The 17,742-nt window shown below is 39.1% G+C and overlaps 1 protein-coding gene across 1 annotated transcript in view; it reads left to right on the forward strand.

Annotated features, from left to right (window-relative positions):
- LOC119806398 (transmembrane protease serine 11E) overlaps nucleotides 1-17,307 on the forward strand; it is a 41,739-nt gene extending 24,432 nt beyond the window's left edge. Inside the window, exons 4-11 of the mRNA XM_038318159.1 lie at nucleotides 4,232-4,353; nucleotides 6,383-6,450; nucleotides 7,899-8,062; nucleotides 10,558-10,596; nucleotides 12,138-12,318; nucleotides 13,415-13,674; nucleotides 16,116-16,258; nucleotides 17,146-17,307. Of these exons, the coding sequence (XP_038174087.1) occupies nucleotides 4,232-4,353; nucleotides 6,383-6,450; nucleotides 7,899-8,062; nucleotides 10,558-10,596; nucleotides 12,138-12,318; nucleotides 13,415-13,674; nucleotides 16,116-16,258; nucleotides 17,146-17,307 (1,139 nt within the window). The remainder of the gene's footprint in view (nucleotides 1-4,231; nucleotides 4,354-6,382; nucleotides 6,451-7,898; nucleotides 8,063-10,557; nucleotides 10,597-12,137; nucleotides 12,319-13,414; nucleotides 13,675-16,115; nucleotides 16,259-17,145) is intronic.
- The last annotated feature ends 435 nt before the right edge of the window (nucleotides 17,308-17,742 follow it).

Consider the following 17,742-nt stretch of genomic DNA (forward strand, 5'->3'; position numbering starts at 1 on the left):
GAGAAAAGCACTTCTTCCTCCATCACCTTTGCCTCTTCCTAAACCAAATTGTGTAAGGTGATGGATCTTACTCACATGTGTACACTGAAAACCAGGTCATGTTTTCCAGTAACTGGTTCCTGCGTCATATTGTGTGGATGATCAGCTCAGAAACTGTAACACAGGACTTCCCACACACCACACCTGAATAAATAGTAATTCTTGTATGTTACTGTTTTGTATGTGATGTGTGATTTACCATCTGGGGGTGGAAACTAACAACGGAGTAACTAAAACAATGAGCATCCTGGAACTCACATGCCAAACTAAATAGATGTGTTACAGAGTAAAGACATGTGACCAGATTTGGAAAAACATCATTTTGATCTTCACTTTATGGAACCAGGACAGCTTAGCGTTGTTTGTACAATTTCTGTCCTGTGCCTTTGGGACTTTATTTACAATTTTCTGTACTGTGGATGTTAGGTGGGTTTGTTAGTAAGCAACATCACTGTTAATTGTAGAGTTGTAAGACTTTGAAAATTATCAACAAACTCATGTTCATCCATACTTTTAACATATGCAATATTCACTTAAATTAAAAGAGATAGCATATGATGCTAGAAGTTAGAAGCATTACTAAAGTTTAGTAGCCTATTTAAGTCTACATAGCAAAGTACAGTATTAATTATATAAATTGTTCCTGTGGTTGATCTATATGGAAGTGTTGATAGTTGACCATGTTTGCCTCTTCAGATGATCTAATCTATAATTTTAAAAAAAGACATGCTTAAGCAAAACAGGGGGCCTCTTATTCTTTTTTTTTCTTATCTTTTCTCTTATTCTTTTTTTTGATAACATTACTATTTAAATGTTTAATTGAGTACTGGCTGCATCAGCATCAGCTTAGGACATTTAGAAATTCAAAATCTGCATTTGCAATTATTTTATTTTGACAGAATTCCCAGGTGGCCCGTTTACTTATACATTATAGCTTCAGAAGACACATTGCAAGCTAAAGAATACAGCTATATAGATTGCTACAGTTAACCATGAGACAGAACTCAGCAAAGCAGAGCGGGAGAGATGTTTTAGTGGGTAATAGGGTTTGCTGTGCAATCACAAGTGCATGAGCTCCATTTCCTAGCAGGAGTGGTCATGTGTCTGCAATTTCGGTGTTGGGAAATGGAGATGGGCAGGTCCTAGGAGCTTGCTGACTGGTCAGTCCAACAGAAAGAGAGCTTCAGGTTCAGGGAGAGATGTTATTCTATTCTGCATTTTATTTTACCTTATTGGGTAGTGTGGTATGTTTGTGGTGTGTGTGTGTGTGTGTGTGTGTGTGTGTCTGTCTGTCTGTCTATGTGTGTCTGTTTATGTATGTGTCTGTGTTTCTTTATCTCTGTGTGCACACACACACACATACATACATATGTGGAAGCCAAGGAAGACTGGATGAATGCATCCCTCTAAATACACACACACACACACACACACACACACACACACACACACACACGCACACACCCCATAAACATACCATACTGCCTACTAAGGTAAAATAAAATGCAGAATAGAATAGCAGAAGTTTAGAAAGATAATTATGCAACTTTTCAATATTTCAGTAGCTTGAAAACTTTTCTTTCAAGCATGTATATTTCAGGGACTTGCCTGTTAATCCTGGCATTTTGGCCATTCAAGGCAAGGTTTGTGTAGAAGGAGAAGTAACAAAACCACTCCCTCTCTCTTGTCCCTCACTTAAGTTGAGATTACTCAGAAATTCCTGAACTTTTATTGTCTCCAGCCTATGCTTTCTCTTCATACATCATTTGCTGCTTGGGCCTGTTAAGGTGACCATCAATTTCTTTTTCTGTCCTGCCAAATCCTCTAGATTTGGCCAAGGTATTAAGTTTGCCAGGGTTTTTTTTAAGTAATATTATATTAAAATTTCATATTTTTAAAGACCTGAAAGAAGGGTCATTACACATAAGTGCTGGCCATGTACGACTGACCATTTGATCTTGATCCTTGGAAGCCATGTAAAGGTGTGAGAAAGAGCTGACTCCACAAGTTGTCCTCTGACCTTCAGATGCTACCCATGGCACGCCACACACACATGTACCATGCACCAATATAATTTTTTGTTTTATTTTTCAAGATAGGGTTTCTTTGTGTATCAGTTCTGGTTGACCTGGAACTTACTTTTAGACCAAGCTGGCCTTGAATTCACAGAGATCCACCTGCCTCTGCCTCTCTAGTGCTGAGATTAAAGCTTAAAGTATCACCACCTGGCACCTCTCTCTCTCTCTCTCTCTCTCTCTCTCTTCCCATAGTTTTAATGAGTGGGTATTTGTTATGTTTTGCTTTTTTTTTTATTCTTGGAAACTACCTATCAAAGGAGTCTGTGCTTTAGTTAGGCCTTATCTTGAAATTCTGTCATGAATTTTTAGTTAGGCCTTATCTTGAAATTCTGTCATGAATTTTCTGGCTTTGTCACATTATTTTTGTCATGTTTTTACATTGCTGAGACTGTAAACCCAGAAATATAGATAGCAATGCCTCCTAAAGGGGTTATTGTAAGTTCAGTGAGGTGTATGAGTAGCCTGAGATGTTAATGCTTGGTGTTAGTTCCCTTTTCTGCTGGGCTTGAAGGGAAGAATGAAAAGAAAGAAGGGAAGAAGAAAGAACCTTGCTGTGGGATAATGGTCTTGTATCCTGTAAAGATTGGTCACTTGTATTGGTTTAATAAAATGCTGATTGGCCAGGAGCCAGACAGGAATATAGCTGGAATGACCAGAATAGGAGAATTCTTTGAAGAGGAAAGGCTCAGTCTATAGTCATCACACAGACCCAGAGGAAGCAAGATGAGAATGCTTCACTTATAAAAGGTACCAAGCCACATGGCTAACACAGACACAAATTATGGGTTAATTTAAGATGTAAGAATTAGTTAATAAGCCGGGCGGTAGTGGCGCACGCCTTTAATCCCAGCACTCGGGAGGCAGAGGCAGGCGGATCTCTGAGTTCGAGGCCAGCCTGGTCTACAAGAGCTAGTTCCAGGACAGGCTCTAGAAACTACAGGGAAACCCTGTCTCGAAAAAACCAAAAAAAAAAAAAAAAGAATTAGTTAATAAGAAGCCTCAGTTAATAGGCCAACCAGTTTATAATTAATGTAGGCCTCTATATGTTTCTTTGGGACTGAACGGCTGTGGGACTGGGTGAAACAGAAACCTCTGTCAACAGAGCCTGAGCTTGGGTGAGGCATAGTCCATTTTCTTACAATAACCATTTTCAATGGTCTTAGGCTACTGTAATGGCTGTAATGCTTGGGACAACATCTCTCACAGAAATGTGGTAGGCATTAATATGCATGGAAGTCTCCGACTTGGTGATGTGTAGAAGAAATCTGTACTACATTGACTTGGCAGGTTGTATGAATTGGCAGTAGAGATTGGACACAGTGGCTAAGGAACAGACAAGACATCCCCTAAACATAGAGGTAGAAAACGAGTTCTCTGACAGAGGAGTCCAGTGAACCTATATAGTGTCTATGGCAGGTTACACCAGGTGGGAATTCTAGCTCCCTAAATTTCTGTTTTCTGGAACTGGATGTTCCAGAAAAAGATTAAAGTGCATGCCTTTAATCCCAGGACCTGGAAAACAGAGGCAGGTGGATCTCTGTGAGTTTAAGCCCAGCCTGGTCTACAAGAGCTAGTTTCCAGGACAGGCTCCAAAGCTACAGAGAAACTCTGTCTCAAAAAAAAAAAACTTAAAAAAAAATTCTCCCTACTCTCATTTCCATTTCCAGCGAAAACACATTTTCTCACACTATAGTCCAGAATTGATGAGTAGTTAATGTATGGTGGGGTCTACTTCTTTAATATAAAATAATTGAACCCTTGGAAGCTTCTAAACACAACCTGATGTGCTCATTCGGATGGCATGACTGTATATCCTTTGGGCTAACTAGGGAATGGTTAACATTTGAGTAATTAGCTCACAGTTCCCATGCGGTATTCGCATGGCACTCCAGAGCACCAGGCATTTCTCACAACTTTTACAGTCTATATAATACAGTGTGATAAGTATCTCCCTTTATTCTGAGATCACTCGAGAGCCTGGAACAGGATGATGGAACTGATGACCATCAGCATTCCTTCTTGTCTTAGTGTTTCAAGTAAGCACCAAGTGGAGTAATAATCACGCTTTATACATCTGATAAAGATTATGATGGGTTTTGCCTCTTCCCTTGTAGATCAAAGAAGGACCTACAATTACTACAGCACATTGCCGTTCACAAGTGATAAGTTATATGCTGAGTTTGGAAAAGAGGCTTCTAAAAATTTCACAGAAATGAGCCAGAGAATTGAAACTATGGTAAGTGACATCTCCGCCATGCTTATGACACTATGCTTTACTTGTAGACATCAAATGCATCCATTTGGTGTATATAAGACATTAGTATTCATTGGGGGAGGATGCAATAGTTAAGAAAACAGAAAACCGGCAGCACAGAACAAAAGAACAAAGGCCTGAGTGATGAATTCCCATCACTATATTACCTAGAAAACAGTCTGGAAGTTTCTTGGCTAGTGAGGTAATTTACGTATGATGTGATGGAAAGAGAATCGAAGAGAAACTCCTACCAGCTGATGTCAGTCGGTGGCATGTCAGTGTGTGGCAGATCACCTTTCGCTCCAGACAAATATCCTTGTATGTTAATTTAGGTATTAGGTTAATGTAATTTCCATACATATCTTTTAGTTTTAATATTCTGAATTGGGACAGAATAGAAAAAAACTTGCATTGGTCTGTTTTTTGTTGCTACCTTGAAATACTTCAATAGTCTATTTTCTGGTAAATGGAGGTTTATTTTGGTTCACGGGTTGAAAAGTGCTAGGTCAACAGTTGCATTGATGATGGCCTTCCCTTCTTGGCCGATTTGGCAGGGGGCTTTACCACCTCACTAGACAAAAGACAGAGAGCTCTTGAGTAGTGAATCTCTTCTGCTCTCTCTCTTTTCTTCAGAGCCACCAGGATTCAGTCATGGGCTCTGCCCTAATAACCTATCTAGTCTGACTCACTTCCAAAATGCCCCACCTTTAAGCACTATGGTTTTTCACTCTCTTACTACATTACAATGGGGATTAAACTGTAGTTGCATGAAGCCCTGGGAGGCGTTCCAACCGTGTCTAAACCTTAGACCAGCTGACACCCTTTCACAGAAACTGTGCAGTCTCTGAGATCCTGGTGACCTGTGTACTTAAGAGTGAGACATCTGTTCCATAATCTTAACACACATGTAAAGAAAGAAAGGGAACGGAGCTCAGAAAGTCAACATGCTACTGTATCCCTTGGGTTTGTTTGTTTGCTTGCTTGTTTTTTGCCATTTGTCAAAATAATTTTTCTAGGATCCAAATGGATTTCAATTTAAAGTAATATAGATATTTAGTAGCTTCCAAATTAATAATTTTGAAATTACTTGATAAAAATAAACCCTTAAGTAAAAACTTCCAAGTGAATCACCAATACAAGGACATATCCATACGATGGTCACAGTAACATCAGTGGCGGACAGATTCAGGAATCAAAGAAATAGAAGAATAGAAGAAAAAAGCTAACTCTTTCTGCAGTTCACACATCTGTGCTCACTCTGTCCCGAGACTACTTACACACTGAAAACAAGAAGGAACTGAAAGCTTTACTTGCTCAAGTCCTGAATTTTAAACTTTAAATTCATTTGAACTATTTACATCAAGAAATAGCTTCAAAAATACTGTCATCTTACTGGAGAAACTTTGTAACTATGTTTGTTCAGAGCTCCAGTCCATGGGGCTTTCTCAGGGCATTTCCAGTGCCAGACTGGGCACCCATTATGGGAGCACACTTAGTTACCCTCTCATACAACACTGACACACGTTCATTCCTACAACCAGCTGTCACTTAGGGATACTACTCCCTTCCTTCTCCAAACCACCAGTCCAGACAATTTCTTTCTCCTTTAAGTTCTTTCACTCAGGCATTTTGTCACAGTGATAGAATCCGAAAAACTAAAAGAAATGTTCCATTGTCCTTGTCTATCTGCTGTAAGAGTTCTTAACTCAGGAAGTGGAGGGCGAACTGTTTCAAGAAAACAGCAGGCTCACTGTCTTTGATGTCCTTCTGAGCAGAAGGTGTAGGTCAGCGCTGGCCTCAGTGTGCCTGTCATTCTGAACGCAGAGTTCAGCTCCCAACACTGGGTAGGATTCCACAGAGGATTCTTCAGCTTCAATACATTATGAATGGTCTGTGTTTTGTTTGCTTGCTTGCTTTGTCTTGTATTTTAATTTGCTTCAGAGCACTGGATCAACTTGAAGAATTTCAAAAAAATTGCTTTTGTTGATGAGTTTCAAATGTCTTTAAACAGGTGAAAAATGCATTTTATAGATCTCCACTGAGGGGACAACTTGTCAAGGCTCACATTATCAAGTTCACGTATGTAGACCTAAGATGTTATTCTGGATTTAACTTAATGTGGAAACAATATTTTTATTGCTAAAAATTTTAACTTGGTCAGTAATAAGTATTTTTTAAAATACTAATGATTTGATGCGATTCAATTTAACAAGCATTTATTCACCTGCTCTATGAAATCCGTATACTAAAGTGTACTTTAGTTTGTAATTTGAAAATGAATATGTGCAAGATGTCTGCTGAGGACAGGTACAATTGGTGCCAATGACTGTGTGTGTGTGTGTGTGTGTGTGTGTGTGTGTGTGTGTGAACTAACATCAGAATTGGGGACTGAGTAGCTAGCAATACCCTGGCAAACGAGATCTTTGTCTTCATGTATTAACCACCCCCTATCCTAGTTAACTTAGCCTGTTTTCTTCTGTTCTACATTTTTATGCTCCAAACATTTGCCTAAGGGGATTTTGAAACTCTTACCAATTATTGCTAAATAGCAAGGTTGGAACATAATTTCCTACTGTTGTTCTTTTGTATTGGAGACGAGGTCTTGTGTTATAGTCCAGGTTTGCTTTGAACTCCAATAGTTTTGCCTTAGTCTTCAGATTATAGGTGTGTAATTGGCAAAACACAACATTTGAAGTAAAATGCTACTATGGATCTTAAATAATGTATTCTAACACATATTATTCATATTCTTCAAAAAAACGGGGTAAGAACCGTTTATAGTATTATTTAAATGATACCACTCTGAATTAATTCCCAGTCTGTGATTAGCTGATATTAAGCATTACTTTGATGTCTTTCTCCTTAAAAATTGTATACCCGAGATAGTGTGCTTTTGGCTCTCTACTTCATAAATTTCTATTCTCGTAAGGGGCACATCATCCACATGGTGTCTTATGCTCATTGGGATCTGTTTCTATGTCCAGTCTGAGTGGTTTTCCTGATTTCTGAAACAATTTTCATGTTCCTTCACACTTGGCAAAAGGCTGCATGGTGAATTCCCTAACTCAAAAAGAATTAATCACACCACTGAGAAACCTGAGGTGCCATACAAGCCTCTTTCACCTGGGTCTCTTAGTTCATAAAATAACTAAGCACCACCAGCTTAACTCTCTAGTCCTTTCCAGCTTGCCAGCTTCATCTTAGAGATCCTCCTGTCGCTTGCTCTTTCTTCCTTTGGGGCTGTAGCATGAAGAAGCACAAAGTTTAGGGGAAGCACGAACACTTAGAGAACCAATGAGTTAAGACACCAGAAGAACACAGGAGCAGAGAAGGCCAATCTGATTGATGGAAGGACAGGAAGATGAGCTCAATGTTTAAGTTTTTAGAAAACAAAGTGTTTTATATAAAAAAAGAAAACCAAAGAACCATTCATAATAATTCCACTCACAAACTTGCTCCCTCCCTCAATTCTTTCTTTTCTTTCCTCTCTCTCCTTCCCTTCCTTATTTATTTTTTTTGAACAATAGTAAAGAATACGATGGAGTGTCGGCTCACATGCTGCTGATTTTTCGAATTCGCTCTACTGAGGATCCTGAAACTGTGCACCAAATAGTTGAACATGTTCTGCATGAAAAGCTGAAATATGCTACAGGACCCCCCAATGTTGATCCTGAATCAGTTGAAATTAAAAGTAGGTTGGTGTGCTGTGCTTATTTCTCTTACGTAATATAATTTGAAAATAGCTTTAAACATCCAGTTAAAATTTTTTTCCTCCCAAGAAGTGTTTTTATTGTGCCTTGTATGTTGGATTCAGAACCTAATTATACATGGAAAAAGTGGATATTCTTCTACTGTTGTTGCTTTCATCGCATGTTCTGAGAGTATGATGCAGGGAAAGCTTTAATATACTTTCTCATAGCTACTTCTTAAGATCATTTCCAGTGAACAACTGTAATTCACATATATTCATTCTTGTATGTTTTACAACTGTAATTGGAGAGAATAAAGTGGACATTTTTGTTCATATTTTCTGAGACTACAAATGACTATGCAATAATATTTTATAGTTCATGTAAGTACAGTTGCCCTCTTGGTTCATGACTCCATATCCATGGAGTTAGAAAAGCACATTATTTTTGCAAAAGCAAAAATATTAAAAATTATTGTTACTGAGTATACACATTTTCTTGTTGTCATTTCTGTAAACAGCAGTTATCTGCATAGAATTTATATTATCAGATACTCTAGGTAATCTAGAGATATTTAAAGTGTTGAGGAAGATGTATATGTGTTACATGCAAACACTGAACCATTTCCGAGCATGGTTGATGTTTCAATATCTTTGGGAATCCTCACACTAATCCTCTATAGATGCAGAAGGACAGTGTATTTCATTATTGTTGGAAAACAGGAAGAATAGTACACAACGCTAAGCTGACTATTTCTAATTCCCTTCTTAACATGACACATCCTTTCAAAGCTTTCTGTGTTTGGCTCATTGATAAGAAAAGACAGACTGGGTAGAAAAGGGTCTATAATAAATTTCCCTATCTTTCTTTCAGTATGATTATTTTCAGCTAAAACAATGAGCTAGTAGACACTAAAAATTGAGCCACAAAATATGATAAGGTGTCATGTACATTTGTGCTTCTTAGAATGCCATTGCTTTCTTTCTGGGTTCTACAAATTTCTTGTTCAGACACAAACATGCCCTTCTTTGCCGCCACTGCTCCCTCCATTCTTGGTGCTGAGTTGAACACACTTGTCTACTTGCCTTGCTATGTTCCCACATGTTGTGTGCTCACCAGGATTCTGATTTCACAGAGCATCATGACCGATACTTGCAAGTGGTATGGTGAGACATCACAGACACCCAAATTCCATACACTTTCTCTATTCATACTGTGCTTGAATAGCACACTGGACTTCCCTTTCAGAGCACACATCACAAGACAAAATAACTAAGGATTTCACGGTAGTAACAGAATAACATGAAAGCAAAGCTATTCTTGGGATGGGAACAGATAAAACCTGAACTTTTAGAAAGGAGTTGAGGTAGAGAATAGATGATATGAAACAGATTATTGAAGTAGCTGAATTGCAATTGAGATTCAATAATCAATCTTCCTTGTGTTTTCCATTTCCCCATGATGGCATGATGGAGAAGGTAAAAAGGAAGATTATATTGGGGATGGAGAGATGGCTCAGAGGTTTAGAGCATTGACTGCTCTTCCAGAGGACCCAGGTTCAATTCCCAGCACCCACGTGGGAGCTCCCAACTGCCTGTAACTCCAGTTTCAGGGGCTCTGACACTATCACACAGACATATATGGAGGTAAAACACAAATGCAAATGAAATAAAAATAAATAAATTTAAAAAAGAAGAATGTCTGTAATACAAACCTCAGTATGTCAAAATCATTAAGTACCAGAAAAAAACTAATAGATTAATATGATTTCCCTTTAGAACACCTGTCTATGAGTTCAAAAAGAATCGTTTAAGTCAGGAAATGTGAGTGCTCAGGCTATGCTGTACCCTTTACTTGAGCAAGTGTTTGCATATGGCTAGGTCCCGACTGCTGAGTGTTGCTGAGGTAAGGATCTAGCTGAACTGAGAGGGAAGTTTTGGGTGGTCTTGTATATCTAAAACCCTAGCAGAAAGGAAATTCAGAGAGGAGGAACATTATTTTTAATTGTGTTCATGGAGCTGAGGATCATGCTACAGGTAAGAACTATGCTATTTCATAGTAAAATGTTCTCAAATGATGTTTAGTAAAACTATTATTGTACTTAAGGAATCAATATTATAGTTTATTTAATATTTTTCGAAGAGGGGCCATTTACTCCCAGGATCCTATTTTCTGGTTTAAAACTCACATTCTTCGGCTTCAACACAAAACTCATGAATCAGCATTATTGAGAAATGCAACAGTAATCTACATTATAAACAGGTTATCTGTATGCTTCTTTTTTACACCAGAGTTCCAGGTTCATTGTTCATGCCTCCTCTCATTTTTGAAAGAGTTAAAAAAAAGATGCAAGTCTGTGATAACACAAGTATATTTCTTTCCTTATAAACCAAGAATACTGTCTTAGAAACTTATCAGCTCTCTAGTGCTGAAAATCTCACACGGTCAAATTCTGTTATGCTCACCCCATCCTGTTCTCCATTTGTGTGTATTTCAGAAATCAACAAGACAGAAACCGACAACTTTCTCAACCATTGTAAGTTTAATGTATTCATTAAGACTTCATTCTCTGATTGCAGAAAGGTAACATTCTGGAACATTTATACAGGCTTTGTGCTGATACTGTAGACACAGGATGGATGGTTTGTACATAGTTCATGGCTCTTTATTTTGGCTCTGAGATATGGTAAGGAATAACAAAACTGGGAGAACTTCAGATTGGATGTACAGGTGCCTGTGTCCATGGGAACAGAAGAGAGTTGGACAACTGTTAAAGAAGAAGCAAAAATACTCTCTTTGCATGTGGTTAAATTCATAGTTTTTAACATATAACATTGAGCCACATGCTGTTATTTTTCATCTAGATACAAACTTAATGTCAAACTACTCTAAATAAAATCATCCCGATTCTTGATACTGCTCATTTACAATAGTAATCAGGGACTTGTGGAATACTTGACAAAATAAAATATGATGAAATGTTAAAGGTCTTGATTCTAGACCTAGCCCTTCTCGCTCTCATAGCAGACTAGTCACTGTGGCTCAAAGAATATATTTAAAAGTTACCCAGCTGGTAAGAGGACATTTATCATTTTTTTTTTAATGGAAGGAGGGATGGTGAGATGGCTTGGCAGATAAAGGTACTTGCTGCTAAGCCTGACAACCTGAATTCAATCCCTGGGACTCACATGGAGGAAGCAGGAGACCAGATGCTTCAGGCTGTTCTCTGGCCAACACACACAATAGTAGATACATGCATGCATACACACTAATTAAATAAACGTAACTAAAAATTGAAATAAAATCTTGGAATGTTGATTAGTTTATAAAGTTTGCTAAGCCTAGAACCAAAATATAATCCCATTATCTAAATGACATATATTCTTGTCATCAGTAATGATTAGGAACCTAGCATGTGCTGGCTCTTGGTTAGCCAATAGTGATGCAAAATGGGTAACATATGCTTGCCCAAAGCAGCTTACACTCTGATATTACCAGGTGCTTGATTCATGAACACATAATTCTACAGCAGTTTTTACCCCAGGGCTTTGATATTGCACAAGTTATCATGCCCCACTCTGACCTTTCCATCATATAAGAGAATGTTACTGATATCTAGTCTGTCTCAATCAGAAGCCCTACCAGGGATAGTCACTTATAACTAAAACTTTTATGACTCTAAGCATCTGTGGTACCCATGCTGAGAAAAAAAGAAACTCCATTGTAAGCAATGCAGAGGAATAATAAGAACAAATAAAGAAATAATAATAACAACAAAGATAGTGATAACAACAACAAAACCACTTGTATACACATATGGAATGCTATCATTAGTCTTTTCATGAAGGAAGCGTGAAAGAAGCCACAATTAATTTAGTTTGGAAGCAGAGAAATTGTCACTTCAAAACAAATAATGTAGGATTTAGATCTCACAAAATGGATAAGAGTTGACTAAATAAAATATTATTTATATATGGTTAAAAACTTGAGAAAATGCTTGATCTCTTGGATCACACAGTAAAAGAAAATTGGGATGCTTAAACAACTGCTAATTACTGTCTCCTGTCTACTCTGCAGGTTGTGGGACACGGCGGAATAAATCAACAGCACAGACTAGCCTCAGGATCATTGGCGGGACACAAGCAGAGGAGGGAGAATGGCCATGGCAAAGTAGCCTGCAGTTGGATGGCTCCCATCGCTGTGGAGCAACTTTGATCAACAACACATGGCTTGTGAGTGCCGCTCACTGCTTTCGAACGTAAGTCCTGAGCTTAGAGGATGGAGCAGAAGGGAAGGACATGTGGCTTTACGTTATATAGTCACAAGATAAGTCATGAATCTTTAGAGAAGTAGGTTTGGCACGAATCAAAAACAACACTATTTATCACAAAACAGTGGGAATCTCAGAATACTTAGTAGGAGATTTTACGGTCTCTGGAAATGAAAAATGTCAGCCGTTGTTGTGGTGTAATACTTATTGAGAAATTTATGGTAGTTTGTCAAAGAGCATAGGATCTTTAAGCCACATTTGAATTTTGAGCTTATTATCAAAGAGAAGATCTGATGGTTACTAAGTATCTTAATAAGTACCAAAGTTGGGCAGATGGTAGTTTTTATTCCTATGACGAAGTTCCAAGAAGAAAGATAAGGAAGTGTGACACAAGTTGGAAGTAGCAAATTTTATCATTGAAGCCGGGCTATGGTGGCACATGACTTTAATCCCAGCACTCAGGGAGGCAGAGGCAGGAGGATCTCTGTGAGTTTGAGGCCAGTCTGGTGTACAGAGTAAGTTCCAGGACAACCAGAGATACACGGAGAAAGCCTGTCTTGAAAACAAAAAATAACCCAAAACAACAACACCAACAAAAAACAAAACAAAACCCCAAGTTTTTGTAATTAAATAGTTAATTTATTTTAGAAGGAATGTTGGCTTTTCAAAATTACATCAAAATATTAACAATACCCACAGTAGTAATGCTTTTTAAAATTATACATGATTTCTGAGAACTTCAGAAAAACATATATTCTTGCAGGAAGAGGATGTAGGGGATGTAGAACGCATTTACTTTCATGTGTTGCTTGTAGCCAATTACAACAAGGGCACCTGCATCTGCAGTGGGCACCATGATGGTTGGTGTGACATCTAACCTACGAAAAACACTCTGGTGCCTTTTGCACCTGACTTGAACCCAGAGCTCAGTTTTCTGATGGGACAGATTTTATTTCTTTTGATATAAACTATAACTTAAAAAATGAAATTTTATACTGATGCCTGTATATCAAAAATTCCTTACAAAGTATTACACTGATATCAAGGTAAGCTAGAATTTATTATTGCCACTATTTTTTGGTAGGCACAAGGATCCGTCGAGTTGGACCGCTTCCTTTGGGGCAACAATACAACCTCCAAAACTGAGGACTGGCCTGCGGAGGATAATTGTCCACGAAAAATACAAATACCCATCTCATGACTACGATATTGCGCTCGCTGAGCTTTCTAGGCCGGTCCCCTGCACAAATGCAGTGCACAAGGTTTGCCTTCCGGATGCAAACTATGAGTTCCAGCCGGGACAGCAGATGTTTGTGACAGGATTTGGAGCAATGCAAGATGATGGTGAGCATCTGGAGGGGAAAAAAATCAAGTCACAGTGACCTAATTTGGAGTTGCAAGGCATTTACAAAAATGAGAGTTATGACAAAGGGTGTCGGTTGTTCATTGGATTCAGGCGAAAGCAGGCTTTAAGTCACTTAGAAGATGCATGCATTCTTTCCGGCCTTCAGCTTCTATTTACTGCTGTTACTGTGAAGGTGCTGTAAGGTCTGTAAAGGAGCAAACGTGCCTGTTGGACACCTTATTTCTTTTTCTTTAATGAGTGTGTGTCTGTGTGGAGGGAGCTGTATGTTTGTACGCTTGGTGTGTTCTCTGATGTGAGTGTGTATATAGGTCAGAGGATGATATCAGAATGCTTTACCCATCCTTATTTATTTAGTGACGACGTGTCTTTTTTTTTTTTTTTTTTTTGGTTTTTCGAGACAGGGTTTCTCTGTAGCTTTGGAATCTTGGAACCTGTTCTGGCACTAGCGCTTGTAGACCAGGCTGACCTCGAACTCACAGAGATCTGCCTAGCTCTGCCTTCCGAGTGATGAGATTAAAGGCGTGCACCACCACTGCCCGGCGACAACAACTGTCTTTTTAAAAAGTTCTTCTCTCGCCGGGCGGCGGTGGCGCAGGCCTTTAATCCCCGCACTAGGGAGGCAGAGGCAGGCGGATCTCTGTGAGTTCGAGACCAGCCTGGTCTACAAGAGCTAGTTCCAGGACAGGCTCCAAAGCTACAGAGAAACCCTGTCTCGAAAAACCAAAAAAAAAAAAAAAAAAAAAAAGTCGTACATTACATCCTGATGGGTTTCCCCTCCCTTCACTCCTTCTAGTCCCCACCCACCTTGCCTGTCCCCCAGATTCACTTCTCCATTTCCCTCAAAAAAAAAAGACCAGATTTCTCAGGGATAGAAACTGAACATGAAATTACAAATTACATTAGGACTAGGCACAAGTCCTCATATAAAGGCTGGATGAGGTGACAGTTGGAGGAAAAGGGTTCCAAAGAGCCAGAGACAGCCTTGCTCCTATTGTTGGGAGTCCTACAAGAACACCACGCTATACAACTGTAACATATATGCAGAAGACCTAACTCTGATTCATCCAGGCTCCCCGACTGTCACTTCACTCTCTGTGAGCTCCTATGAACCCCCACTCAGTTGGTTCTGTGCATTGTGTTCTCATGGCGTCCTCGACTCCTCTGGCTCCTACAATCCTTCCTCCCCCTCTTCTTCAGGGTCTCCTGAGCTCCTCCTAATGTTTGGCTGTGGGTGTCTGCATCCACTCCCATCAGTTGCTGGATGATGCCTGTTTGATGAAAACTGGGGTAGGCGCCAATCCATTAGTGTAGCAGAATATCATTAGGAATTATTTCATTGACTTTTCTTGCCAGTTGTGTTTGGTTCTATTTTTGATCTCTGAGTTGTCCAGCCTCTTGTTCCTGGCCATTCAGGCAATGGCAATGTGGGTTTCCTCTTGTGGCATGGGCCTCAAGTTGGAACAGTCATTGATTGGCCACTCCCCCAAGTTCCGTGCCACTATTACCCCTGCCCATCTTGCAGGACACATTGTACTGTGAGGGTATTGTGGATGGGTAGATATCACAGTCTCAGTGCTAGAAGTCTTGCCTGATTATAGAAGATGGTGAGTTCAGGCTCTGAAACCCTCATTACTCCTGCCTACCTATTGGGTGTTCAGCTGTTTATTAGACCAATCAAGTGGTTTAGGCAGGAAAAGTAACACAGCTTTATAGAATTAAACAAATGCAACATAAAAGAATGCAATGCATCTTTGCATCATTAAACAAATATACTGCAGCATAAACAAAAGCAACTCATCTTAGACTAATACTCCCAAACAGCTAGATCTTGAGGTATATTGATCCCTATTTTCTGAGGAACCAACTGCTATATTGATTTCCATAGTAGCTATACAAGTTTGCACTACTACCAGCAATGAAGACATGTTCCACTTGCTCCACATTCTTGCCAGCATGAGGTATCACTTGTGTTTTTGATAGGATGTCTTACTGAACCTAGAGCTAGCTGTTTCAACTATACTGGCAGCCAGTAAACTTCCAGATTCTGCCTGTCCCTGCCTCCCCAGCACTGGGGTTTCTGGCATATGATACCACACTAGGATTTTGCTACTGAATTTCCTACTAGACATATATCCCTGTGAGAATTTAGGGATTGTTGATATGCCTAATTGTGAAGATTAAGTAATCATACAGTTCTTCTCCGCAGCCAAAATTTTATGGGGTTTCAACAACTTAAAGCGTTTTCTTTGGCGCTGAAAATTTCATTTAAACTAGGCAGAAAGAATTCCTTAAAATATTACTGTTCTTAACACAACTCACCCCACTTTCATATTGCTATCTTATTTAATAATTAGAGCAGAGGTTTTTTTTTCAGGTTTATAAAATACTCATATTTATAAAGATGACTGTCTTTTCTCAGGATTTTCGCAGAATCGCCTTCGGCAAGTTCAGGTGGATTACATAGATTCCCAAACCTGCAATCAACCTCAATCTTACAATGGTGCCATCACGCCTAGGATGTTGTGTGCTGGCTTCCTAAAAGGAGAGAAAGATGCATGCCAGGTATGGACTTGCCTACTAGTGTACTGGACAGTGATTTATGCACCTTCCATTTTGAAATAATTACGGATTCACAGGGAGCTGCATAGACTTCACAGAAGAAGGTCATATGTTTTCTCTCAAACAGGTTGTGCTACATGCTATTTTATTTTGCGTGTGAATGGTGTGTGGCTATGCCTTTCTGTGGGTAGCTGTGCTGCCCTGTATTTCAACACCCTGAGGTGTAGTTTTTTTTTTCCTCTTTGGGAACCCACCACCCAGCTACCAAGTAAATACACAGAGACTTATTCTCACTTATGAATACCCAGCCTTAGCTTGGCTTATTTCTAGACAGCTTTTCTAGCTTAAATTATTCTGTTTCTCTTTAACTATGTTTATTCTCTACATATCTTTCTTTACTTCTTACTCCATGGCTGGCTGTGTGGCTTTGTAGCTGGCTCTAGAAATCCCCTCTACTTATTTTTTCCTCAGTTCTCTTTCCTTTTTTTTTTTTTTTTTTTTTTTTTTTTTTTTTTTTTTTTTTTTTTTTTTAGACTTCTCCTCCTTTTTATTTTCTCTGTTTGGCACCCTGCCTATTCTTCTCCTGCCTAGCTATTGGCCATTCAGTCAATAGCTGTTTTAGGTGTTTTAACCAATCAGGTGTTTTAGGCACACAAATTAACATAGTTTTACAGAGTTAAACAAACACAACATTAAAAAAATGCAACACATTCTTTCATCATTAAGGAAATATTGCACAACATAAACAGATGTAACATATCTTAAACTAATATTCCACAAAACTGAGTATTTGAAAACCACAATGTTTGTTATAGTTTATCTTGGGTCAAAAACAATTTCTGCCTTTGTGATCTGAATTATAATTAAGCAGTTTCTCCTTTTCTCCTTAGGGTGACTCCGGAGGACCACTGGTTGCTCCAGATGCTAGAGATATCTGGTACCTTGCTGGAATAGTGAGCTGGGGAGATGAATGTGGCCAACCCAATAAGCCTGGTGTTTATACTAGAGTGACTGCTTTCCGGGACTGGATTGCTACCAACTCTGGTATCTAAAGCAGAAAGACCCAGTGGGATGAGATGGATGTTCTTAGATAGAAGTTCTGTAGGCCGTTTTTAGACTCACACAACTGCAGAAGCAGCTTACAACCAGGAGGCTCCGAACCATCATCACACTCAACAATCTGTCTATTTCCTCCCCAGCTTTATAGTCAGGAGGACGTGAACTGTCACACGGAACAATCTGAAGTGTCTATTTCCCCTCCAGCTTTATGGTCAGGAGGACGTGAACTGTCACACGGAACAATCTGAAGTGTCTATTTCCCCTCCAGCTTTATGGTCAGGAGGACGTGAACTGTCACACTGAGCAATCTGAAGTATGTTTCCTCCCCACCTCTGTCCTCACATGAGCATCTTGCTGCTGCCGGATGGACTCTGCCAACCTGCACCTATTTATTTTCTACAAGATTTCTGTTGCCAAAATTTTGATTT

Source organism: Arvicola amphibius, chromosome 1 (assembly GCF_903992535.2).
Source record: "Arvicola amphibius chromosome 1, mArvAmp1.2, whole genome shotgun sequence".
In the NCBI taxonomy this organism is placed as follows: domain Eukaryota; kingdom Metazoa; phylum Chordata; class Mammalia; order Rodentia; family Cricetidae; genus Arvicola; species Arvicola amphibius.